Source organism: Neodiprion pinetum, chromosome 1 (assembly GCF_021155775.2).
Source record: "Neodiprion pinetum isolate iyNeoPine1 chromosome 1, iyNeoPine1.2, whole genome shotgun sequence".
Lineage (NCBI taxonomy): Eukaryota > Metazoa > Arthropoda > Insecta > Hymenoptera > Diprionidae > Neodiprion > Neodiprion pinetum.
Window position 1 is genome coordinate 6,211,691 of NC_060232.1, and position 23,166 is coordinate 6,234,856.

At 38.1% G+C, this 23,166-nt stretch overlaps 2 protein-coding genes across 3 annotated transcripts in view; one reads left to right on the forward strand and one right to left on the reverse strand.

Moving 5' to 3' along the window:
- LOC124212169 (uncharacterized) overlaps positions 1 to 16,499 on the forward strand; it is a 31,155-nt gene extending 14,656 nt beyond the window's left edge. Inside the window, exons 2-3 of the mRNA XM_046611993.2 lie at positions 13,667 to 15,288; positions 15,382 to 16,499. Coding sequence (XP_046467949.1) covers positions 13,667 to 15,288; positions 15,382 to 15,720 — 1,961 coding nt within the window. The 3' untranslated portion in view covers positions 15,721 to 16,499. The remainder of the gene's footprint in view (positions 1 to 13,666; positions 15,289 to 15,381) is intronic.
- qin overlaps positions 1 to 19,465 on the reverse strand; it is a 101,414-nt gene extending 81,949 nt beyond the window's left edge. The window contains exons 1-5 of one of the 2 annotated variants that reach the window (XR_006881590.2): positions 19,063 to 19,465; positions 18,020 to 18,295; positions 17,447 to 17,529; positions 17,091 to 17,294; positions 16,672 to 16,752 (exon numbers count right to left, since the gene is read on the reverse strand). Coding sequence is in view for 1 of the 2 variants with exons in the window: in XM_046611940.2 (XP_046467896.1) it covers positions 16,672 to 16,752; positions 17,091 to 17,294; positions 17,447 to 17,529; positions 18,020 to 18,295; positions 19,063 to 19,171 (753 nt within the window). In the remaining variant the exon portion in view is untranslated. The remainder of the gene's footprint in view (positions 1 to 16,671; positions 16,753 to 17,090; positions 17,295 to 17,446; positions 17,530 to 18,019; positions 18,296 to 19,062) is intronic. The other variant, XM_046611940.2, reaches the window with a different exon arrangement.
- Between the last annotated feature and the right edge of the window lie 3,701 nt (positions 19,466 to 23,166).

Consider the following 23,166-nt stretch of genomic DNA (forward strand, 5'->3'; position numbering starts at 1 on the left):
GTTTCGCCGCTAAAATACAGATACATAATTATTGTACATCGTGAGTTTTGCAGCGTGGAATGGTGTATATATATGTTACAGGTATACCTTAGAATGTATAAAAAAACATCGACTATTTATAAATTACTTTTTTTTTTTCAAAATTCGAGTCGAAAATATTGTTTGAATTGAGAAAAAAATTATGCTGTCCAAATTTCAGCGATTAGTATTAACATTTAGAGATGTCTCGTAGCGATTTTCTATTTCCCATTTGAATAACATGGAACATTTTTTTTTCATACTTTGAAACGTCTCAATAACCCGTCGACGAATTAGTGTACCGATAAGTCCAGAATTGATCCACATTTCACAACTATTCAATACGCACGACAACCTCGTAATAAAATGAATAGATATTATCGATTTTTGGCCAACCAACCTCGTTAAAAAATCCTGACGTCAATTTTGTGTAAAAATTTGCCATCGTGAATTTCAGATCTTACGGTAAAAGAGAGAAAAGAAAAAAGTTGCAACCACCTCGACACTAGTCGTGCAAATAATAAAATTTCAAACGACATTTGCAGAACTCTACCGTTAAATTAATTACTTTCTTTGATTTTAAAAATTTGTTACTCTGAACAAATGAGAATCGGTACCAAAGTTTACAGCAGCTAACGTATTGTAAATTGTCGACGACGTTCTATTTGTACGACTATTTGTACGTGTATCATGTATATTTGTATAGACGTTGGTGCAGCGTAGGCGGGTTGAATTGGAGAGGGTGAGAAATCGGGAACGGATTGGAAACTCTGTTCAGGGTGTAGAGCTAGGCAGCTGCACCGTCTGTTGCAGGACGATCCAATTGTCCCTTGCTTTACTTAGCGAAAGCAAATCCAAAATAACTGCCAACTCCATTACCAGCCTCAATTAACACAAAACCCCCGGTGCCCTTTCAATCCTGTAATTCGAATTCTCAAAGTTGCGACTGCGGTGCTGCAGCCTCGGACACTCCCATACTCCGAGCTTTGTTTCGGTGAAAAATACGTTTCTCTCTCTCCATTTTCTTTTTTTTTTTTTTTTTTTACAAAAAGAAACCGACTCAGGGTATCCAGCGTCAATGACAAATCAAACTCCCTGTCATTTCTCAGTTTTACAAACGAAAATAAACATTTTCCAGAACTCTTTTTAACCCAACGTTAGTGAAAAAAAAAAAAAACTCTCACTTTTCATCCAAACTAGTTAAAAATTAATCATCAGATGTCTCCGTCGTAAGTTAAAATAGTCCAATTTTTCTTTCGGTTTAATTTTGTTTAAACTTAATTACCAAATATGTGAATAAACACTCCAATTTTAAGAAACTAACGGAGGTTTAGGATTAACCATTCTTTCGAAATATGAATGATAGAAGCATCGATCTGAAAGTATCGACTGTTTCTTGTACTTGTTTATATTTTTCATAAATTTTACACGGTGCTCAACATCGATTTAGCAATTTTCAAAATTCCTCCACTTCAAATGTCTCACTGTGAGTAATTTCCTACGTTTTTAAGAATCGTACATCATAGAGGAAAAGAATAGAAAAATTTCAGGACCCATGACCGGATCTCCTGACAATTCTCGGTTTTCTACGTTTTTCCAATAGCCCGACACCCTGGGTCTGTAATAATAATACGAGAATGATGAAAGGAAGTTTAAAAAAAAAATAAATAGATAAATAAAAAGTGCGGCGATTAACCAATTTTCTTTGGATCGATACGCTTTTGGTATCGCGTCACGAATTTCACTCTACGACATTGCATCATTTCACCCTAATTGCATTTTGCGATTTGCGGAGTCGGAAGACGTGCATGCCAAGGCAGCAGCCAAGATTGGATCGTTAAGACACGGTTCGAAGACTGTGCAGCATGCGATTCCCATCCCTCCGGCACCTTTTATACCCATCAAGCATAGCGGGAAGGCATGGCGAAGGGGCAAATCAAGAGTAAAAGAGATACTGCCAAGGTGCATGCGGGATTTCGGAGGAGGAAGATGAAGAAGAAGAAGAAGAAGAAGACGATAAAGAATAAGAAAAATAAAAAGAATAAGAAGAAGAAGAAGAAGACGAAGAAGAAGACGAACGAAAGCGAAGGAAGTAAAACGGAGAGCAGTTAACTTTTACGGCGGACTCAGGATGTCTTTTGACAATTAAGTATCGCCGTAAACTCTCTGCTAAGAAGAGAGACGAGCGCACCTACAACTCTATGTGTACCTACACGCACACACACGCACACATATATTATACGCGTTACGTTGTAGATGTGAATTAGAACGCCTCTATTGAGTATATCCAGGATCAGATTTACGATTTTATAATGAAGAAATGCACCTCCAGACTGCTGCAGCATTTATAGACGTATCAATCCCGAGGACGGTGTTTCATTTTCCAGTATCTGATATAAAATTAAACTAACAATAAGCCTGCGGCAGGTGCACAGCTTGTTGAAAAATTAATCACGTTGTGCGGTAGCAGGGACGCGGCATCAATTCCGCAGGTCAAGATACGACTTACACGCTTCTTAACCTGTTGCGTTTCCGATCATACATATGTATACACACACGTAATACATATATAATACATAGGTACGTGCATACATGAATACGTGTGTACTTGTTTCTCAACCTCGGCTACAGTAATGTGTCATAAATACGTGTGCATCATACGCGAGAGTTTATGCATATAAACAAATGTATAAACGAAGTCTGAGACTGTATAAAATAGCGTGTACGCACACACGCGTATATATACATATATATATATACATATACAGGCATGTTATACGTACATAATTAAAGAAATTAAAGTCGCCGGCGTTCGCAGATATAACTTGAGATGTTTGCGAGCGGATTATGCGCCGGTTTTCATCGTTTTCACATCGCGTGTGTGTATCCAAGTCACGGTAGTAGGAGAGAAGAAAAAGAAACAAAAATAAAGGTGGACGATTTTTCTTTTCTTTTACTTTTTTTCCTCAAACTCGAGGGTAGGAAAAACTAACCGACTTTGACACGGGGTCGTTATGTTAATTGCGCTCAACGTTTTCACCATCGTGCAAAATTATTTTTCCAACTACACTTGACGCGTTATTACGGTCACATGTGCAGCTGTGTCGTATAACCACGTGTATGCATATCGTGCCGGGTAACGTCACATGTATCACACATATCCGCGGAGACGCTGTCACCGCAATAAACTTGCCGCAGCGGCACCCCGTCTCTGTCGAAATGATGAAAATATAAGAATGAAAGAAGGGGAATAATAAAAATAACAATAATAATAACAACAACAATAACAATACAAATACAAATACGCTCGACTTGATTCATTCCTCGAATATATTATATTATTGTTAATTGTAGTACGAGTAACGATGATAAAACAAAAAAAAAAACATAATGGCAACAAGCGTGAGATTTTTTGATTACAGTTAAGAAAACCATAATTTCCATTCCGCTCTACTGACCAGAAGTAGGTACTTGTAACAATTTTATTCGGTTACCGATAGAAAATGAAAATAGTTAAGAATTGTACCTACGGTAATTACCATGATATACGTGAAGGTATATTCGGATAAAATGTAGCCTGCGAGGTGAAACTGCATGGCACGGACGACGAAGTGAATAAAGAAGCTGACTCGAGGAAGAAATAAAAAAAGAAGAAGACGAAGAAGAAGAAGAAGAAGAAGAAGAAGATGATGATGAAGAAGACTTGCGATAGGAATAATTAAAATTTTCCAGTAGAGAAGAACTTAACTTTTACTATACAGCGAGCGCGAAAAGACGACGAGAGGAGGAGAAGGAGGAGGAGGCCAAAGGCATGGCAGAAGAGACATCATCTTACACTCGGCTACGTTCAACGTCCTTTCAGTTCCAGCTACTGCGACTAACTATGACCATCCCAATCCATCCATCCATCCGTTCCATCCGAGCATCTCCGAAGGAGAAATACGGAAAGTTTACTTTAGACGGTGGATTTTCACACTCGATGTTTTTCCGCGGATTAACTTTATAATCGTCCACGTTGCGTACAAGGGGATGATATATATATATATATATATATATATATATATATATATATATACATATGTGCATATATAATTTTGTACGACTCACTGAACAGAATTTCTTCAATTAAAAGCTAGAATGATGATAAGAATATTATACGTGTACCTTAGGGTGTTTCAGAAGAGAATAATTTGCGATCTTCCAATGTGGCGCCCTTTAAAAAGTTTGTTTAGATCGAAAGAAAGATTCTGTGAAAAAATTGCGCTCACTCGATATTTCACTTTTTTTTCACAGTTTCTGAGTTAAAATTTCATATTAAATTATAACTATTTTATGAGATCGATTAATAATGAAAAAGTCGTCAGACACGCTTCTCAAATATCAACCGGAGACTTGATATTACAAGTCTGGGTCTTCTCAGTGACGTAAATTGATATTACGATTGATGTAAGCGATAAAATAAAAATTTATTCACAATTCTTCATGAATTAAAAAAAAAAAAAAAAATGTATAAATATGAAAAATCAAATGATCGCTATCTTCCACATAACGTAAAACGCTCATCTTTTTCCAGAACCTTTCTTTTAACCCAAACAAATTTTTTAGGAGATGCCATGGTGGAAAATCGCAAATTATTTTTCTTGACTTCGTTCTTCGTGTAATTTACCAATAAATCATGTAAATTTGACGCCCCATTTACAAAGAGAGAGAGAGAGAGAAAGAAAGCATTTTACCGTGTTTAGAAATCGTTCAAGTGTAGCGGGGTAGTCGCCGGTTTATAAAAGGATGGCAAACAGAGTCTGCAAGCTGATCCAAGAAACTTACGCGTTTGGCATAATCTAGTCTGCCTGCAATAACGCAGCAGGTGCGAACAGCTGCAATTGTTGTTTGATACGCCGTGATATAACGGATCGGTTCGTCAAACACCCTCTATGTTATTTTTTAACCCTCGTAGCAACTTTTAATGAAAACCTTCGCGTTATACTTTCTTCAAGAAGTTTAAGAAGTCCAAGAAAGCAGCAGCAGCAGCAGCTCCGGATAATTTACCCTTTGCAGTTTTTACAGTGAATTTCCACAAAACGCTGCATTCGCTTCATCGTTTAATTATAAATATATATATATATTTATTGCAACTTTCGCAACTGATCGCATCGACTAACTTATCGTTAGTCTCGATAAATCGAAGAGACGTTGTAACCCTACCGCGAGAATTCCGCACCTCTGATTCCGCGTGATGCACCTACGTTTCATACTTGCAAGTCGGGGCATTATTTACCTAACGCTGCGTGACTCCTGCCGAGTTCTCGCACCTAGTCTAAATTAGTAGGTAGAGTCGAGTAAACCCAGCCTGACCCAAAGCACGGATCTGCATCATATTATTCTGAATGTTTGCACTACGTCCACTAATTGGATCTACTGCCGTATACCCCCCCACATGCATATAATATACATATATATATACATACATATATATGGTATACGAAGCAATCTCTCGCCCGGCAATTCGCGTCACGCTTGTCTTTTCGAGCTTGCTATCGCGTTCTGAAACATTTTTTTTCCGCATCTGTGTTAGCGGTTTCTGATATTTATTTATTTATTTATTTATTTATTTATTTATTTTTTTTTTCGTTGCCTTTCTCTATTTGTAATAATAATTGTGTAATTGGGACTTTACGAAGGTAAAGAGAGTGTAGACTTTCAACGGATTTTGAAAAACTTTTTACTCCTGAAAAACAGGAATTCAGTCTCGTTGTTTTCTATACGTTTAACCGTATTTTCGAACGGTTTGTTCGTCGAAAGGAGAAAGGGAAAACATTTTTTTATAATAAGAGAAGAAAACAAATCACAACGCGATGACCAAATTTTGAGAGAAACTTCAAGAAACCAGATACGAACAGAATTCAAAAGTTGAATGATTTAAACTGACTTGTCGTTTACCCAATAAAAAAAAAAAATAAAAAATAAAAAAAGACCGAATGAGGTTAATTATTCCTCCACAATAATAACATACCTTATACATCGCTATATTCGTACATAGATAACATATGCATATGTGTGTGCTTCATATTATTATACATACCGTGGAATATAACGCCGCTAAGCACAAATAGAACTAACCGCAAACTACCTGTCGGCATTGCTAATTAGATATGGGATCTCCGCGACTGAATTGTCATATCGAGTTTAGATTATAGTAAGCTACGCGTACGGGGGGTTCAGGATATAATAATGCCTGGAAATGCATATACCAGCTGTACGAACCTTGTTATATTACGTCGTAGTAATAAGGACGCGATACGTTATATAATACTTTTCAGTTTCACAAATTAGGGTGTTTGAAACTGAGAATTAAGAAAAAAAATATGCAATCAATCAATCAATCTTTTACCGGATTAGTTTGTCTCGTCTTTAACTCTTTGAGTCACACATTATCGTGCTCAACTTTTGTAACGAGATAGTATTCTCATGTTTTCGGGCTCGCCGATTAAATTCGCCGTACTGAATTTCCAAAATCTGATTTCAGATTCGTAATCGGCGACCCGGAAAACCCCTGGATAGTGTTTTCTCTCTGGATTAGATCAAATTTGAAATTTCCGTCGACCATATTGGATCGGCCATCTTGAATTTTTTAAATCCGTTTTTAGATTGGTAATCAGCGACCATGTATTATATATGGGGTGTAAGGGGGTAACATTCTCGAAAATGAATTATTCCTCAAATTTTCACGGTTTTTGTTAATCAATTTCTTTCTAACATTAATAATTTACATTATATCGCAATAATTATTCTCGAGTATTGAAAAAACCTATTCGTATATTATCAGAAACGGCAAAAAATAAAAAAAAATAAAAAAAAAATAAAAAAAAACGCAAAGAAGTACGTTAAAAAGATCGCTTACAAAAAATGGATACAAATGCTACTGCGACTGATAGGGTGAAATCGCTCGTTAACAAAGTATTAGCTGTAGATATGCGTATAAATTTTTTTTAAAAATATACCCATATATATACAATAAATAAGATTGTTCGCCGGGTGCACATTTGTATAATAATTGGCAAAGTAGATCTGCGTTGCGGAATTGTAGCAGTACAATAAGTAAGCTGCGGCGAGTTATTCCCAATAGGGGTGGTGGTCGCGAAGGGGTGGCGAAACTCTGTAGCAACAATTTACAATAGACTGTAGAAGATAACAAGTTTGTGCGACGGCGGCGGGGCTAACTGTGCAAGAACCGAAGCCCTTGCCAATATTGTACGATTCGAACTCCTGCAAGGGAAGGAAACAAGCAAGCGCATCGCTCGCCTCCCTGATCTACCCTACACACACGTACTTGATGTTTCGCCATTTTCGCAACTGTATGCAAAGTACAGAATCCAGCCACTAATTTCGAATGCACTCGATGCACGCATGCCTGCATGTACGTACATGGATGTACAAACCCCGAACCCGAACCCACTGTGTCAAACTGAATTTCTCCGCCTGTCTGTCTCTGTGTACTCCTGGAACTCCTTACCGCAGGTATATCTCAATTTCTAGTATCTATCCCCTCCTCCCCCGCCCTCTCCCTCTCACTCTCTCTCTCTCTCTCCTCGCGCCGTGCAGTTTGAAATCCCACATCACCCCGGGTCCCATGGTTTGTTCCTTCCTATGTATGTACGTACGTACGTATGTATGTATGTGTGTCGAGTTTCCCGCATATCAGAGCAAACTGCATCGGAATGATCGAATTACTCGTTTCAAATTACCGTTCCGCCTTATTCTTCTCCCTCGTGCCGTCGAATTTTAAAAACCACGTCCATCTGCGCGATACACGTCGATCGTGAAAATTTGTTGAAACAAAAAAAATAAAAAAAAAGGATATTATGTAAGGGGAATTCCATGCGAACCCAGCCAACGTCCGACTCTCAACAATTGTGATTTCGTTAAAAAAAAAAAAAATCCTCTACTAAAGTAAATCATTTACCCTACAAAATCGTTTCTAATTCCAACGATAGTAAACTGATATTTTCATTTTTTCCACGAGACAATTAAAAATCCTCCAACAATTCCAGGTTTTCCATGGCCTTTTTTAAATACCCTGATATTGAAAAGTTTTTCAGATGTGTGTCCACCCTCTAAATCTACCTTACGAAAGAATGAAAGAATTACCGCGTGTTGGATTGATTGAATTTTTTTACAACCGGATGGTACAGAAAGCGGATGCAAAAACCGTACCCTGTACAATCTACATCGTAAACTGTGACCAATGCTCGTAAAATAACGATAGGAAAACGGGAATGCGCGGCTAGATTTTGTTACTCGTTCAAAAATATTGCTGCCGCGACGTGAAAAAGGAGATTAGAAAAAAAAAAAAAATAAATAAAACTAAAAGTAATCAGAGCGTAGGTACAGCGACGAAACGTAACCGAACGTGACTACATTTCTTTCTCTTCTCCTGTTTCCTCCTTCTTTCTATATTTTTTTCATCTTTTCTTTTTTCCATCACCGTCGATTTTATACACGGCGAAGTTAAAACAAAGAGAGAGAGAGAGAGAGAGAGAGAGAGAGAGAATAAAGTGTTCGGTGCAATTAGTGTAACGTAGAATGGAAGTTTCCCGCTTTCGACTAAATATACGTCACGTGTAATTTCTGCGCAATGCACATGCACATGTAACCGACGATGTATCTACGTGTATGCAATGTGCATGGAATACAGCGTCACGCACAAGGCGATAAAAAAGGCCGACGAAACGTTGCACCAGCAACTGTGAGAATTGCAATCAGACTTTGCCTCAGGAGTTTGCAACTGTTGCGATTATATGACAACAACCACGGCACGCGTTGCGTGACATGCATATGTGTGTGTGTGTGTATATATATATGAGGCAAGTTCGAATGCACGTTAACACCAATATTTAATTCGTGCAAGTCCGGCAAATTAATCGAGTCCAACCGCTGCTTGCCTGCTTCCTTGCTCGGTATTAACAGAAAACACGTTTTGCCTTGCGTGCGAAAATTAAAGAGCGAATTATAAACTGATGCTAAAAATTTGGAAAACCTATTTTACTTGGATATCGTTCATCTCTTATTTTATCCTACTTTCTGGATCATTGCCGATATTCGAATTATACTGATCTGGCGATTCTGTAATAACTTTTACAACCATACGGGCATATTCGGCACTTTCGATTTTTATTTATTTATACCCTAATTTCGTTCGTATTATTAACCCTGCAAATATGACACGATAATCAATGAATGATTATTAATCTTTACGACCTTTTCTTTTTTTATCGATTGTAGATTTTTTATTCTTACGGCGTTGAAATGAAAAGAAAACTTTGTTAACAATTCTTTTTTTTTTCCCCCCAAAGAAACAGGTAGAGCATAAACTATGCGATTATCAAATGTATTATAAATCTTTTTTTCAACACGCAATAAGGATTAACTCTCGGGTCCCGATATAAAAAACTTTTTAAGGTTGAAATCGTGAGGAAAAATTCGGCTCATGTTTTTAGCACGTTCGGGTCTTGAATTGTTGTGCAAATTTCGAAGGGGAATCAAATGTTTACACATAGTATTGTAAAAAAATCTCGTCGAGCCGCGAGTGTACTTAACAGATATAGGTAATGCAAATTCAGAATGAACTCATCGCTACGATGATAACGTAATTTTTTACCGTATATGGAAGAAATAGAAGAAATTGAATCGTCGAATATTTGAACAAGGTGGATTAACGGTATACAGCGAGAGAATAGAAAGTCCGACTAACCAACTAACCCAATACGGGTTTAATTTCACTCAAATGTATGCGCGTACTCATATATACAAATGTCCGTGATACGTACGTAATGACCGTCGTAATTATCCATCGTAAATTTGCCTAAATACGTCGGTAAAAAGTACGTGAAAATATGAAATTCTGATTAAAACATCGATTAAATCGAAGCTATTGAATTCGATCTTGAATTTATATTTATATACATCAACGGAGGAAAAAAAAACAAAAAAAAAAAAACAAAAAAAAAAAAAATATAAAATAAACCACGCGACTGTTAAAAACGTGACGAAAACATGTTGGTTGTAACACTTTAAGGATCGACTGTATTCTCGGTTAAGGTCAACTCGAGGCTTAATGAACGTTAGAAAACAGCTTTGAAAGTACGGTATAACGTGTATAAAAAAAAAATGCAAGACCTGTTTTCCCGCATTATAAACTTGTTGTACAAAGAATTGCCAGTCACGCTGAATGGGGAAATTATAAAAACACGTTCCGACGAACTGGACATACGAAATTGATTAAATTCGTCGAGGCGAGGAAAAGGGGGAGGAAACAAATCCGTCGCAAGAACCGGAAACAAGAACTCGGTCTGCTGCAGGAGCGGGGAAATTTTCAGTTTCGCAAAATTGGACCGTGGTAATATACCTTGAACGAGAGAGCTTTCCAATGTGAAAATAACAACCTGAATAATTCATGCCGTTGCCGCTGCCGCTCCTGCTGCTTCTGCATCCTCGAATCGTGAATTTCAGCATGAAAATAGAGGAATGTATAAAGGAAATTTTGTCCAGCGATAAAATTTGGATAATTCGAAGGGAAACTTTTTCCCCGAATGTTGATTAAATATATTATAAATATATAATCGAATTACTGCGACTTGATTTCTGGTTTTTCGACAGAAATATGAAACTGGTTTTCTCCGAGTACAATTTTCTACCTCTTTGTATACGTCAACTCGGAAACTGGGCCTCTCGCTTTATATCGATCAGGGATATTATTATATTACTTGCTGCACGCGTTTGCGTGAAAGCGGTCTTATTGTAAGAAAGGTCGTAACCGGAAACTATGATCGCGCGTTTTTCTCCTCTTCACTGCTACGGCGATACGAATTATTATTATTTCCATTCAAATATTACGAAAAAATTTGCAAATACTGTAATAATATACATTATCTCAAAAACTGCATGGCCTCAAGTGAGTCTATAATTTATATCTAACTCTCCGTTATATTCATTTTGTCAAGCTCTATTAGTCGCTGAATTTGTTTCAGAGAAAGCGGGGTTCAGCGTAATTTCTTACATAATTCAAATATGCGTAGAGGAAAAAAATAAATAAAAAATTATGCAGAATTTTTTCACGGAAAATAGAATTGGTCTTTTCTTTGTTTAAAAAATATGTATATGTGAAAAAGTCGACCCGGCCTAAATTCACGGCAGAGAGTGGGAGAGAGAGAGATTGCAAGAGAGTTTCTATGTTAATTTCTATGAACAATTACAACATAGAAAATCAAATGAAACCTGGTACAGGACCGATTTTAAAGTTTTTATCCGTCAGCTCGTCGAATCACCAATACAAAACGTTCCTGAGTTTACAGAAATTGAACGAAGGCGAAAAGTGACAAGAATTTCTCCTCTCAAACTCGACAGGTATAAATTTATCAGCTAATTGGAATGAGAGATACTTGTCGGAGTTCGGGGGTTGCTCAATTCTTTTTTTACATACGTCGACAAAGAAAAAAACGATAAATTTCCTTTCACGAGAGCCAGGGAAGTGAAATTAATCCACAATCTCGAATCTGTGTCTCATTTCTCTTTCGATATGTCGTGTGTATACATATATGTATAACACAAATGAGTGCGGATACTCAGGCATCGCACGAAGTGAATTGTCGATAACAACATAACGTGCTTATAAATTAACAATAGCCTAGTTTGGCTGTTCACCGAGTCGATATATTGTTTCAATTACGAGACCGTGTCTGCGATTCAAGGATCGAAGACGAGGAAGAAGATTAAGAAGGTGATCGAACTGGCAATGAATGACCAAAAATAATCAATCATTTTTCAAACTCGATTAATCGACGGACTCGATCATTTTCCCGCACGATAGATTTTTGTTTTTTACTCTCACGCACGACGCTATACAATTTCAATTCATGTGATTAAAATATCGATTATTATAATTGTCTTGCTTACTAAGTACCCGTTTGATATAACAAGTGAAAGATAGATGAATATTTTCACCAGAAATTCAAAAATATTTTGAATAAAACTGTAAATTATCAACGAACTTTTCTGCTATTAAAACTACGTATTGAAATTTATAAAACTTTGGATTCACGTGCAAAGTTTAAAAAAAGCGATATAATCGATTAATCAATTAATTTTTGCCGATTCAATCGAGTCGTGTTCGATTATTTTTTTTAACTCGATTAATCGATGCATCGATTACTTTTAGCTTAGTGGCCATCGCTAGAACTGGTGGTGCGGGAAAGTTCGATAAAGATAAGAAATGAAGAAAAAAAAACGCAATGAAAAATAAAAAAGAAAACAATGACGATACACGCGTGACCGAAAAAGAATTTTTGTGAAAGAATGAGTTTCATCAATCGATCGTTTCGCGATTGCGAACATGCAGGAACATTAAATGCATCGAAGTAATTTGATCCGACAGGTAAAGACCGAAGCGCGAACTGAATCTTCGCGAATTGTTCCCTGCGGAGTAAAACGTAGTAATTTAGTCCCGCAGACGGGTCGGGGCAATTTAATCAGCTGGTACAGCGACCTATACATACGTGCCTAATGTACCTAGAGGTCTATAACGTGTGTACAGGTGGCGAAAATTTTCACCAATGCGATGCAGCGAGAATTTCGTTAAAATTGAGGTACAAGCAATGGTTTTTTCATTTTTTCCCCTTCCGCGCTTTAAACTCCTAGCAAAAATGCATTCAATAATGGAAAATTACCAAATTTTTGCACCCGCGGTTTCTTACAATATTCATGGTATTATAAAGTGAAAAAAAAGTTTATTTACTTTTAACAAACGTATATTTTCATACGACAAAACAAAGGTTTCGTTATTAGCATCAAATTTTGGTTGAGTCAAATATGATTTGTCAACGATTAACAAATTTTTGTCGAATAAAATTTGACAATAATAACGAAACATTTAGTTCGCCATATCCAAGTATACGTTTATTAACGATAAATAAACTCTTTTCTCGGTGTACGCACGTGTTTCGATCCTCCACAGTAATCTGCGGAATCACGGTTGTATATCGGTATGCAATATGCATACATTGGAATTCTTTTTAACGTGTAACCGCAGAAAGAGTATCGGACAATTTGTTACGCACTCTTTTTTACAGATTGACCCCATCGCGTCATCTGTTTATGAAAATTCGCAAAAACTTAGGCTCAGCCAGTTACACAGTTTTCTAGTTATTCTAATTTTATACTCAAACATTTTAGCGGTTCAGCACAATTCGAGCTATCGGAAAATTTTCTACCTATTTTTCTTACCCTTTATTTATTAATAATATTTTTTCTTTCATAGATTCTGCACAATAAATATTATAAAATAAGATATAAAAAAACTGAGACAAAAACTATCCTAAAATCTCGAATATTTAAACGGTTGAAAGAAGGTACGACAAATTTTACGAATTTTGATTAGAAAAAACTTTTTCTAGAACGCGGTTGGTGTATGAGATTCAGAGCGAATCAAGAGACATGTTAAACTTGAAAGAAATGTACGAAGTTAAAGTATACTTGAGATAAAAAAAAGTTTGCCAAAATATTATTCGTCGACTCAAGAACTATGTATCGTACTTAAATTTAGAGATGAAACAAACAATAGTACTAATTTTTATATTCTCTGTTTTTTATTCCACAGTGGCGTTGCCGATGAAGAATGTGGCGGCTAACTCCACAACGGGGTTGAACCTGACGGAAACAATGTTTTCGGTTGGCGATGAAGGTGAATCGTCGCCGGTAGATGAGGATGCAGAATTCAAAGATCGGTACCGAAGACTGATACCGTACATGACATTTTACGTCTCGAACAACAACGTGAACCAGCAATCGCAATCGCAGTCGTCGACTCCCTACAAGGGAATGATGAGAATTTCACCAAATGTGCAAAGAAGACCGGTACCTCCAGCTTCTCACCTGCGATACAACAATTATGGAACAAGAAACAACCACCCAAAGGGGGTTGGAAACGGCGTAAAACAGACCCAACAGTACTACGTGAGTCCGCCGACAGTTCCTCATGAAAAATTCATACCGTCTGTCCAATATGACCCGAAAGACACCGATAACGAGGAGTACTTTACGCCTGTGCGATACACCCAGAGCCCCAATATTGAAGACTACCAATCGTCCCACTACCAGAGGCCCAGTTACCTGACACCGAGGCCGACGACATCCTCGTCGACTCTACGCGTCAACGAACATCAGCACCAACAGCGACCGCTTCAGTTGTACTTCACAACGCACAGACCAACGACGACGAAATTCACACCTGCTGGATCGTACGCCGAGATCTTGGTCAGGAAGGAATCGCTGCCTAAACGACCCACTCAGAGACCGCCTTACGTCAAGTATGACCAAGGAGAAACGATAAATTATCCTGGGGCTGAATTCGAACCTCAGCGATACGTCAGACCGCAGCCCTTCAGACTCCCGGAACAGGCTTCGGCATCTTTGCAGTCTTCTCACTTTACTTCTTCTGCTCATCAGCTTGACCAGAGACAGCGAAATCCGTCGACACAGGCGACCCTGAACCACATAGTAAAAAGTCTTCAACTAACTAATCAGCTCCCAGAGATGTTGAACGCGGATAATATTGACGAGAGTATTAAAACCCTTGTGGAAATACTTAGTCTGTTGAACAATGGAAGGAAGTACGAGCTGCCGCACTCTCAGCAAAATTCAGGGTCTGTTTTGCCGGTTGTCGACTCCTCTTCGAAGTACGTTCAGGAGTATCAAGACGCTTACGAAGTTGTTCAGGCCAGGCCCAAGCCCTCTACGAAGAGGCCGTTCAAACCGACTCGAATCAGACCAATCGTAGTTCAAGATAACACGAGGCCATCTAACGGACCCTATCACGTCAATGTGATCGACATTATAGGGAGAAAATACTTACCGACAATTTTGCCGGAGAATCAGAAAGAGGCTACCGGGCTCTCGGAGCCACCGCGAATCGTTGAAACCACAACGTCGCAAGGGTATAAAATAAATGAAGAAACTCCTGGAGATCCTCCGGTGGACGACAATGTCGCAGTGACGATCTTTCCTCTGACAACCGAAGAACCTGCGGCACAAAATTATCCACCACCCGACGGAGCCTCGTCTCATGTTCAAAATTTTCCACCGACGCCACTGAAATACGGAGCAACCAGAGGTAAACCTAATGTCGATTACCCTGCATACGCTACGATACCAAAAACAGGATTCAGCTGCTCGACCCAACGGTATAAAGGCTTCTTCGGAGACCCCGACACGGGGTGTCAAGTAAGTTGATCTTTTATTCGATTCATTTTTATCGTTATCAGATTGATTGTACAGGAATCGTGGATTCACCAACGACCATTTTTTGTTTGTTAGGTCTGGCATTACTGCGACTTGAACGGTGGAATGTCCTCTTTCTTGTGTCCAAACGGTACGATCTTTAGTCAGGTAGCTCTGACTTGCGACTGGTGGTTCAACGTCAAATGTGAATCAACGGCACAGCTTTACGTGCTCAACGAACGATTGTACAAGTACATACTTCCAGTGATGCCCAAGTTTCCAGAAGATTTTAGTGGGCCGGAAGTGGATCGATACTTGGAATTGAAATTTAAAGAAATAGAGGCAAAAATGAAGGAGAAGAAGCTTAGAAAACAACAGATGGACAAAAATAAGACAAAGAACAGCACGCAGATTGAAGACAATATTAAGCAATAGATTGACGATTCGATATTCCCTTCTTCAATATTTATTTTCCTCTGCTAATAACCGGTAACAATTGACACTGCAACGAAACGTTACGGCAGTCCATTAATATATTTTTATTTGTACTGGGAAATGATTCTTTTCCTGCATTTCAAATTTTACAATTGCCTAATATGAAATCTCAACAGTCGCGTGCAAATGATAATTGCTTGACGGACTTAAATCTTAAATCTATAGATGCAATTAATGGATTTCAGTGAAATATTTTCGTCGCTTCATTGTACGGAGATGATATACGGTGTTTTGTAAGAGTTTGCTTCGATTCCTCTAGTCATAATAACTTTTATAAGTATGTGTAATAAATATTTATGCGAGACTGTGACAAACCCATTATTACGTATATTCGGTGCTATGCATATTGTGTAGAAAAGAATTTTCAAGACTATAGATCGATTTTTACCAGCGATGGGTATGCAGGAAAAAAGATTTTTCTTTTTTCCTCGCTGTCATTTTTTCCTCAGATACGGTATTTATGGTGAAGGTTACATAAATATTATATATATATATATATATATACTAATCAAATTTAACGCTCGGAACTATGTTCACTTTAGATTGTGTTTGACTCATGAAAAAACGTTCACTTGTAGTAAACGCACAAATACGCTGAACATATTTTGTTCTTATTAACGACGAAAGAAACTATCGTCAAGTTTTACAGTCAATCGAAGATACGAAGTAAAATGAGATTATAGCATTAAATTGATTCTACAAGAGTACCTAAATCTTTTTTTTTTTTTAGTTTTGTTATATTAAAATTATTGAATAAAAATATTTATTCATTTTTCTATACTTCACGCACTGATTATTTGCACACACTTATCCCTCGTATGTTGTTTGGTCATCAGTTGCAAATACAGAAAAGAACAGGTACGTGTTAACAATATGATTAATTTTTCTTACCTTTTCAGTCTGTTTCACCCGCAGCAACATCTCAGTTAATTTCTCGATTACATCCTGAAGCTGCGGTTTCAACTCCTGATTCTATAAAATAAAAACATATTTTATAAAATTAAATTTAGAAGCATTGAGGGTTTTTCCAAAAAGTTTACCCAAGCAGTTTTGTGAAGACTATCTAATTTGGTTGAAACTAATGAACGAATTAAATCATTCGGCGTTACTTTTCTAAAAATATACCTTTTCAAGGGTAGAATATATTTTTATAATAAAATATGAAATATAATATGTAAATATTTTTTAGAAATTTAGAAAGATGTCTTTTCTTTGTTATTCACAATTCGATACGCTCGAACTTACAACAGGTAATGTAAAACTAAATACAGTCAAATTGGAGATAACCTATAAATAAAAAAATAACAAACCTTCTCCGACTGAGTGACTATACTGTGATCTCGATGAGAGAGAAGCAGGCAGTGTGTGCAGGCTGATACGTTACATTTTTGACAATGAAATTGGACGCTTTCTTTGGGATGGACGTGACACTCATTTGATAATAATTTCCAGAAGTCGTGACTATCTTCTATCAAGGACACTTTCTGATGACTCTGCAGAGCTCTTCCATGAATCTGTTTCAGTTAAAGAAGCATATCCGATTTCAAAACGTAATGCCAACCATCTTAAGCGAAGTCGCATAATAAATAGTCGAATGAATTCTGCATACGGAAAGCGATTAAAAGAAAAAACACAAAAATTATTCCATGAAATATTTAACACAAACCTTTGTGTAACACAAGTTGCAGAAAAAAACGTTGCACTGCCGACATCGAAAATCTGCCTTGAGTCCGCATTCTGAACAATGCTCTTTAAAAACAAAAATAAGTTATATCAAGCATACGCGTAAAAAGCTAGTCAATGAAATGCAAGAATGTTTTTTTTTTTAATCTTCAATATAAATGTTACTGTACTTCTCTACATGGAAAGTAAAAAGAAAATTAACTAGACTCTGAGAAATTACTCCTCGAACTTAATCAAGTTTCTCTCAAATAAAAGTCAAAGTAAAAAATGTGTGTACATATGCTAATGCAAAAATATCTACTCTACATCCTCGACAAAGTTTCACAAGAACAACTTTTCATATCAGAATTAACCAACGTTAAACAAAACTGTAGCACAACCAGAATGGATTATCGTTTTAATACATGACATACTGAATTTAAAATTTTTCTGAATTTTCTTCAATATTTCTCGTTTTTACAATCAACTCAAAGCATAGATAAGCCGAAAGTCAGACTGTCTTCGCAATAAAATTGTATATTCTTATAATTCATTGTTTCCATAGGCAGCCACGCACCTATATTTTCACTCAAAGATTTTTTGTGTCGAGCCGCCGCCGATTGCTGAAAAGTAATATTTGGCTCAACGCAATTCAATCCTGCGGATTGACTTGCAGTAATTAACCCCAAGGTATATAAGTTAGGTGAAAAATTGGCTTGCTCGTTGGTATTTGGTTGAAAAATTGTGCCACAAATTCCACACATCTTTGTCGTACAAGTCTTGACACATATCTCGCATATCGCGTGTCCACATTGTAGTAGTAGCGGAGTCTTTCCGCGAAACTGATGTGTTCCTGTAATAAAAAAATTAAATAATAAAAAAATTGATACAAGATAAATTAAAAAAGGCAAAAATCAGGCAATCAATGCAGTCTGTACTTTCACACAAGAGCAAATCAGGTATATTTAAGAAATCAATCTGCATGACCCATGCCTCAAGAAGCACTAGACTTAAAGTAAAAAATTGTGCTTTCTTCGGCTTTGCCATCTCGCCGTTAGCTTTTGGTCTCTTCGTAGAGTTTAGACTCGAAGTATTGCCTTAAAAAGTGTCGTAAAGAACTGAACGCCAATGACATGTATCATGATTGTTGGCGACTGTAGATTTACTTCAGAGGGAATGAATCGTACAACTACAACGAAAGGTTGATATAAAGCGAACAGAAATGGTCTAATATCGTACAGACTAGGTGATCTCGAAAGATTGGTTGGTGAGAATTGTGCAGGATAAATCGTCTTACAGCCTGTGAAAGAAAGAAACCCATAATAGCGAAATTTGTATCGAGATGCAACAAGCGTGGACGACAATGTGTCAACACGTGCTCCATGTACGAGGTACGTCAAAAACTGCACGTCAGATTAACGCGATGCATAAAGATAATCGGCCGTTATCAGGTCCTGCTCTCCAGTTTCCTGTAACTTAATTATTCTTCTTTCTCTGTATGCGAAAATCTATGCCAGGAAATCCTCTTGCGTTAAGTATCGAAATGAAGCCGGCACGCATGCAGGATCCATCCTCGAAACGAAAACAATAAAATGAAAAGTGTACGTATAATTAACTTACCTCGAAACGAGAAGGTGTGTTTGCAGTTGGCACATGTTGAGTATTTCAGTTTTGTCTGAAGAATCGAATGCATTTTTATTCGCAAATTAACACTTTGATTGTACTGCATTTACACGATGTACAATTACTCTTTCAAACACTTTTGCACTCGTGGTCCTACATCGTCTCGCGCAATGCGTAGTGTTGGGGGTTACCACACTCAACGGTAGGCTTACGGACGTACATGTTAAGCCACTGCCATCTGAATCCCGAACTTAAATTTTTCAAATATTTGTCCAGTTCATTCAACACTGTTCACACGATCGGAAATGTTCGTAACTGTACGGGTACGCGGTAGTTATCGTCTTAAAGCGCACACTTCACGCTGCTTACAGCTGATTTCACGGAAGGCATTCGCTGATGTTCGAATTCTAAACAGACTGGACAAATATGGCTGAAATAAAATCGATAAATTGTAAGTCTGATCTCCATTACCGACCGTGCCGACCGCAAATAAAATCAATTATCTGATGGTGAGAGAATATCAACGGTATTTCTGAACCATGTATTCTTTTCTCGGTTTCTAAACACGTTGCTTGGACAGTCAGAATCGAAAGTACATATTTTACAGTAGTGGTATTTACCAAGCGCGGTGTTTCGCTCAAGCATGACTTGACATCGCAAGTGTCGGTACGGCAGATTCTTCTGTCATGAGAATCTCGGGTATCAAGAATTTAAATCGTATTTTCAAGGCGACAGTGTGCTAGAACTTGTTATGAAAACAAGTGAAAGACTTGCCACACGCCGCATGTACAAAAATATTACTTTTACCTAAGGCTACTGACTCATTAATTTTTCTTGCTGAGACGCTAAATCTTTAATAACTCGATGAACTTAATTCATGACGGGTAAAAGCCTGCAAAGGAGTAAAACACACGGATATAAACAGTCAGAGGGGTTGATATATGGCGTTCAAGTAAATAACCACCCATAATACGTGCTGACAATTGATTCGTTTGGAAAATAAGAGTTTACGCGTATAGTATATAGGTAGGGGCAAACGGTAGATCTAACGGGACGGCCGTTCTTGGTATTTTTTTCTTTAGTATTACATTGCTGGTACTTATTCGTTCCACTGCCCGCACCCAGCGTCGTGTATAAGTAATCATTACGAAATTAGAATCACAAGCGTCGATCCGAATGTCGACGGTCTTGTACAACCGCAATCACGGTATAAACGTTAGAAAAAAATCAATTAAGACAAGAATCTGACGTGTATTAGCCCGTAATATTACAAGGACCTTTACATTCACTACTCCGAGAACCAGACGATAAAATTTTTGTTTTTGTTCTTGTTTCTATTTTTGTTCGCGGGATCAAAACTGGTCGTCCCCAGAACGCTTACGTCGCCTTTCACGTATACACGAATTTATACGTGTACGTATAGGTACACATATTTAAATACTGTTATACGCTCACTATCAGCCTGCGACAGACCGGCACGTGATGAGTCTAAAGTATGTACTCCGAAGTAAGGAACGAGAGCTTTGTATGCAAGGCTCGTTAAAAGTTGACGCGTTGCTCCCGGCCAACGAAGCCGTCCACGTATCCATCCGCCTAAATAATATAAATATTCTATAAATACCGGAGCCTGAAAAAGGTGTTGTACGGTATCGCGCCATCTACACACGGTAAAATCCGGTGTGCTCGATCGCCTCGACGATAAGACTCGCGCGGCTTCAGCTTCAGCTTTAGCTGGAACAACTATTTCCCGGGAACCATTGCATTAGCACTTGGAGCTGCGCAAATCGAGCTTTCAGCGATCCTCAGCGATCCTCAGCGACGCTACCCTGCAGGTCTAACAATAAGCGTGGCGGCAGGCAAGAGCCGTTATTAATGTCATAATTCCACTCCACCAGGTCTTTATCCTACTGAAAATAACCCGCGTGTCTTAAATCGTACGATATTATGTACCGAAATCAACCTGCAATTTATTACAAGATTTATCTTCTAAATTCGAGAAAAATATACCTATATGAAAAATCACGAAAAACGCGTTGATCTCGAATCACGTTGATTTCGGTCACAACATTACACGATTTAAAAAATTGTTAAATTTCCGTAAGATATGCCACAATCGCTTATTGCAATTGCGGCACAAGGTCTAGGTTGCCATCGTTACATGCGCGCCGATGTATAACTACGTTCAGGCCACACGTCCATACGTATATAGATTATACAAGTAGGATCTATAGGACATGCATGCACATAGTGGATGCATTTTATTTCCGCATCCTGTACGCGTGCGTGTGCACGACGTAATGGTTGTAAGGGTGTTCGTTCGCGAACACACGTCGAAATCGCGCTCCTGGACGCGGGACGACGTCCGTGTGTGTCCTGCACACTTGTTTTCGCCGTTCAAGGTCGTATGCTGAGCGCAAAGCCCGGATCCGCGCGTCCCTCCCGTCCTCCCTCCCAACCGTCATCCATGCACGGCTTGACTATCGGCCCTTACATTTCGCTCTGCACACAGTGCACTCCGCAGCATCGATTTATCCATAAAAATACCGTGCGCTTCAATCTATTATTTCCCTATCACTCCGACTCCCGCCCTCCTCGAAGCTCTTTACGTCGATGCAACTGAACCTACTCGACAATTACCTATTTCCTATACCTGCGACTGCATGCAGATTATAATGGTTGATAACTGGTAGCACGCTATTTCCACCCTTTTTCGTATATATATAATAATTATATATAACGTATAATCAGTGGCAATAAATACCGCGCGATATTATCTAATTTGCTGCAGTTTTGTTAAAAGAGAGACAAATTTCTACAAGAAATTGTACGATCGCCCCCCGGAGGGAGGACAACAAGGATTCAAGCTTAATATTTATCGATGAATTCGGCATCGGGCGAATGTACAAAGAAGGGCTCGCTTATGTAATTTGAGGAAATACGGCGACGCTGGGAGCCGCGGGTGTTGTGGTTTGACTTTAAAAATAAACCTCATCAATTTTTCATTCCGCAAAGACTGCGGCGAAGGTTTATCGCGAATTGAACTCTCGGATGGAATGAACGGTTTTTTTTCCCCCGTCAGTTATTTTTTCTATCGATCCAGATAGAATCGGCGCAAATGATAATAATAAAAAGGGTATGGACGTATACCTGTGAGTTTCTTGCAGGTACTCACGTACTTCACGAACGGTACTCGACAGGAAGCAGATCGACTAAAGAGAAGAACGCGTTGCGCTGTTTGAAAAAGTGCGTTAGGGATGGGCAAAATATGTCGATATATCAAAATTTCGACATTTCTTCATAAAATGATCCATATTTCTAATCTCAGTATCCAACTTCATGCCTTACGCACTTACATTGGATGTAACATATAAAACAGAGTATTCTTCCGATATCTATATCAGACGAACACTGGTTCGATTGATCGTAAAAATAAACAAATTAATAAAACTTTCTATAACTTCTACATGTGTATTTAATTTTTCAAATTTTACTCAAATATTTCAACACGCTTTGAGAATACTTTTAGGTAATTACTGATTTTGGGGTGAAAATATCGATGTTTATCTGTATTTATTATTATTGTTATTATTGTTTTTTAGTCGATCAATATCGATACGATATATTTATCGACATATTTTCTTGATTCGTCCATCCCTGCAACTCGTGTCGCGGGTGTGACCCGACTCGACGCGACAACGTTTAGGTATAAAACACATTTTTCCTCTGCACAGGTATAATACGTAATGTACCCGTAGGAACAACGTGCTGTGAGCGTACCTTCGCAGCCCAACGAACAATGCGCCGTGACGTAAGAGGGTCTGAAATTGCACGCTGCTGAATGTAGATGTAGAGTGGCAAATGTAGGACGCGAGGTAGGAGGAGAGCGGTTCACTGGAGAAGAAATGGAATGAAGGAAAACGTGTGCGATCTGTAACAGTGGGTACATACATGCTTGTTTACATACCCGCCTATCCATATATATGGACCGTCGTGGATGTATTTACGTGGACGTGTCTACCCGAGACCGGGATTTTGCGAAGTTCAAATAAACTCACTGCACACCCCGTGGATCCAGAAACTAAAACGAACTACGACATCTGC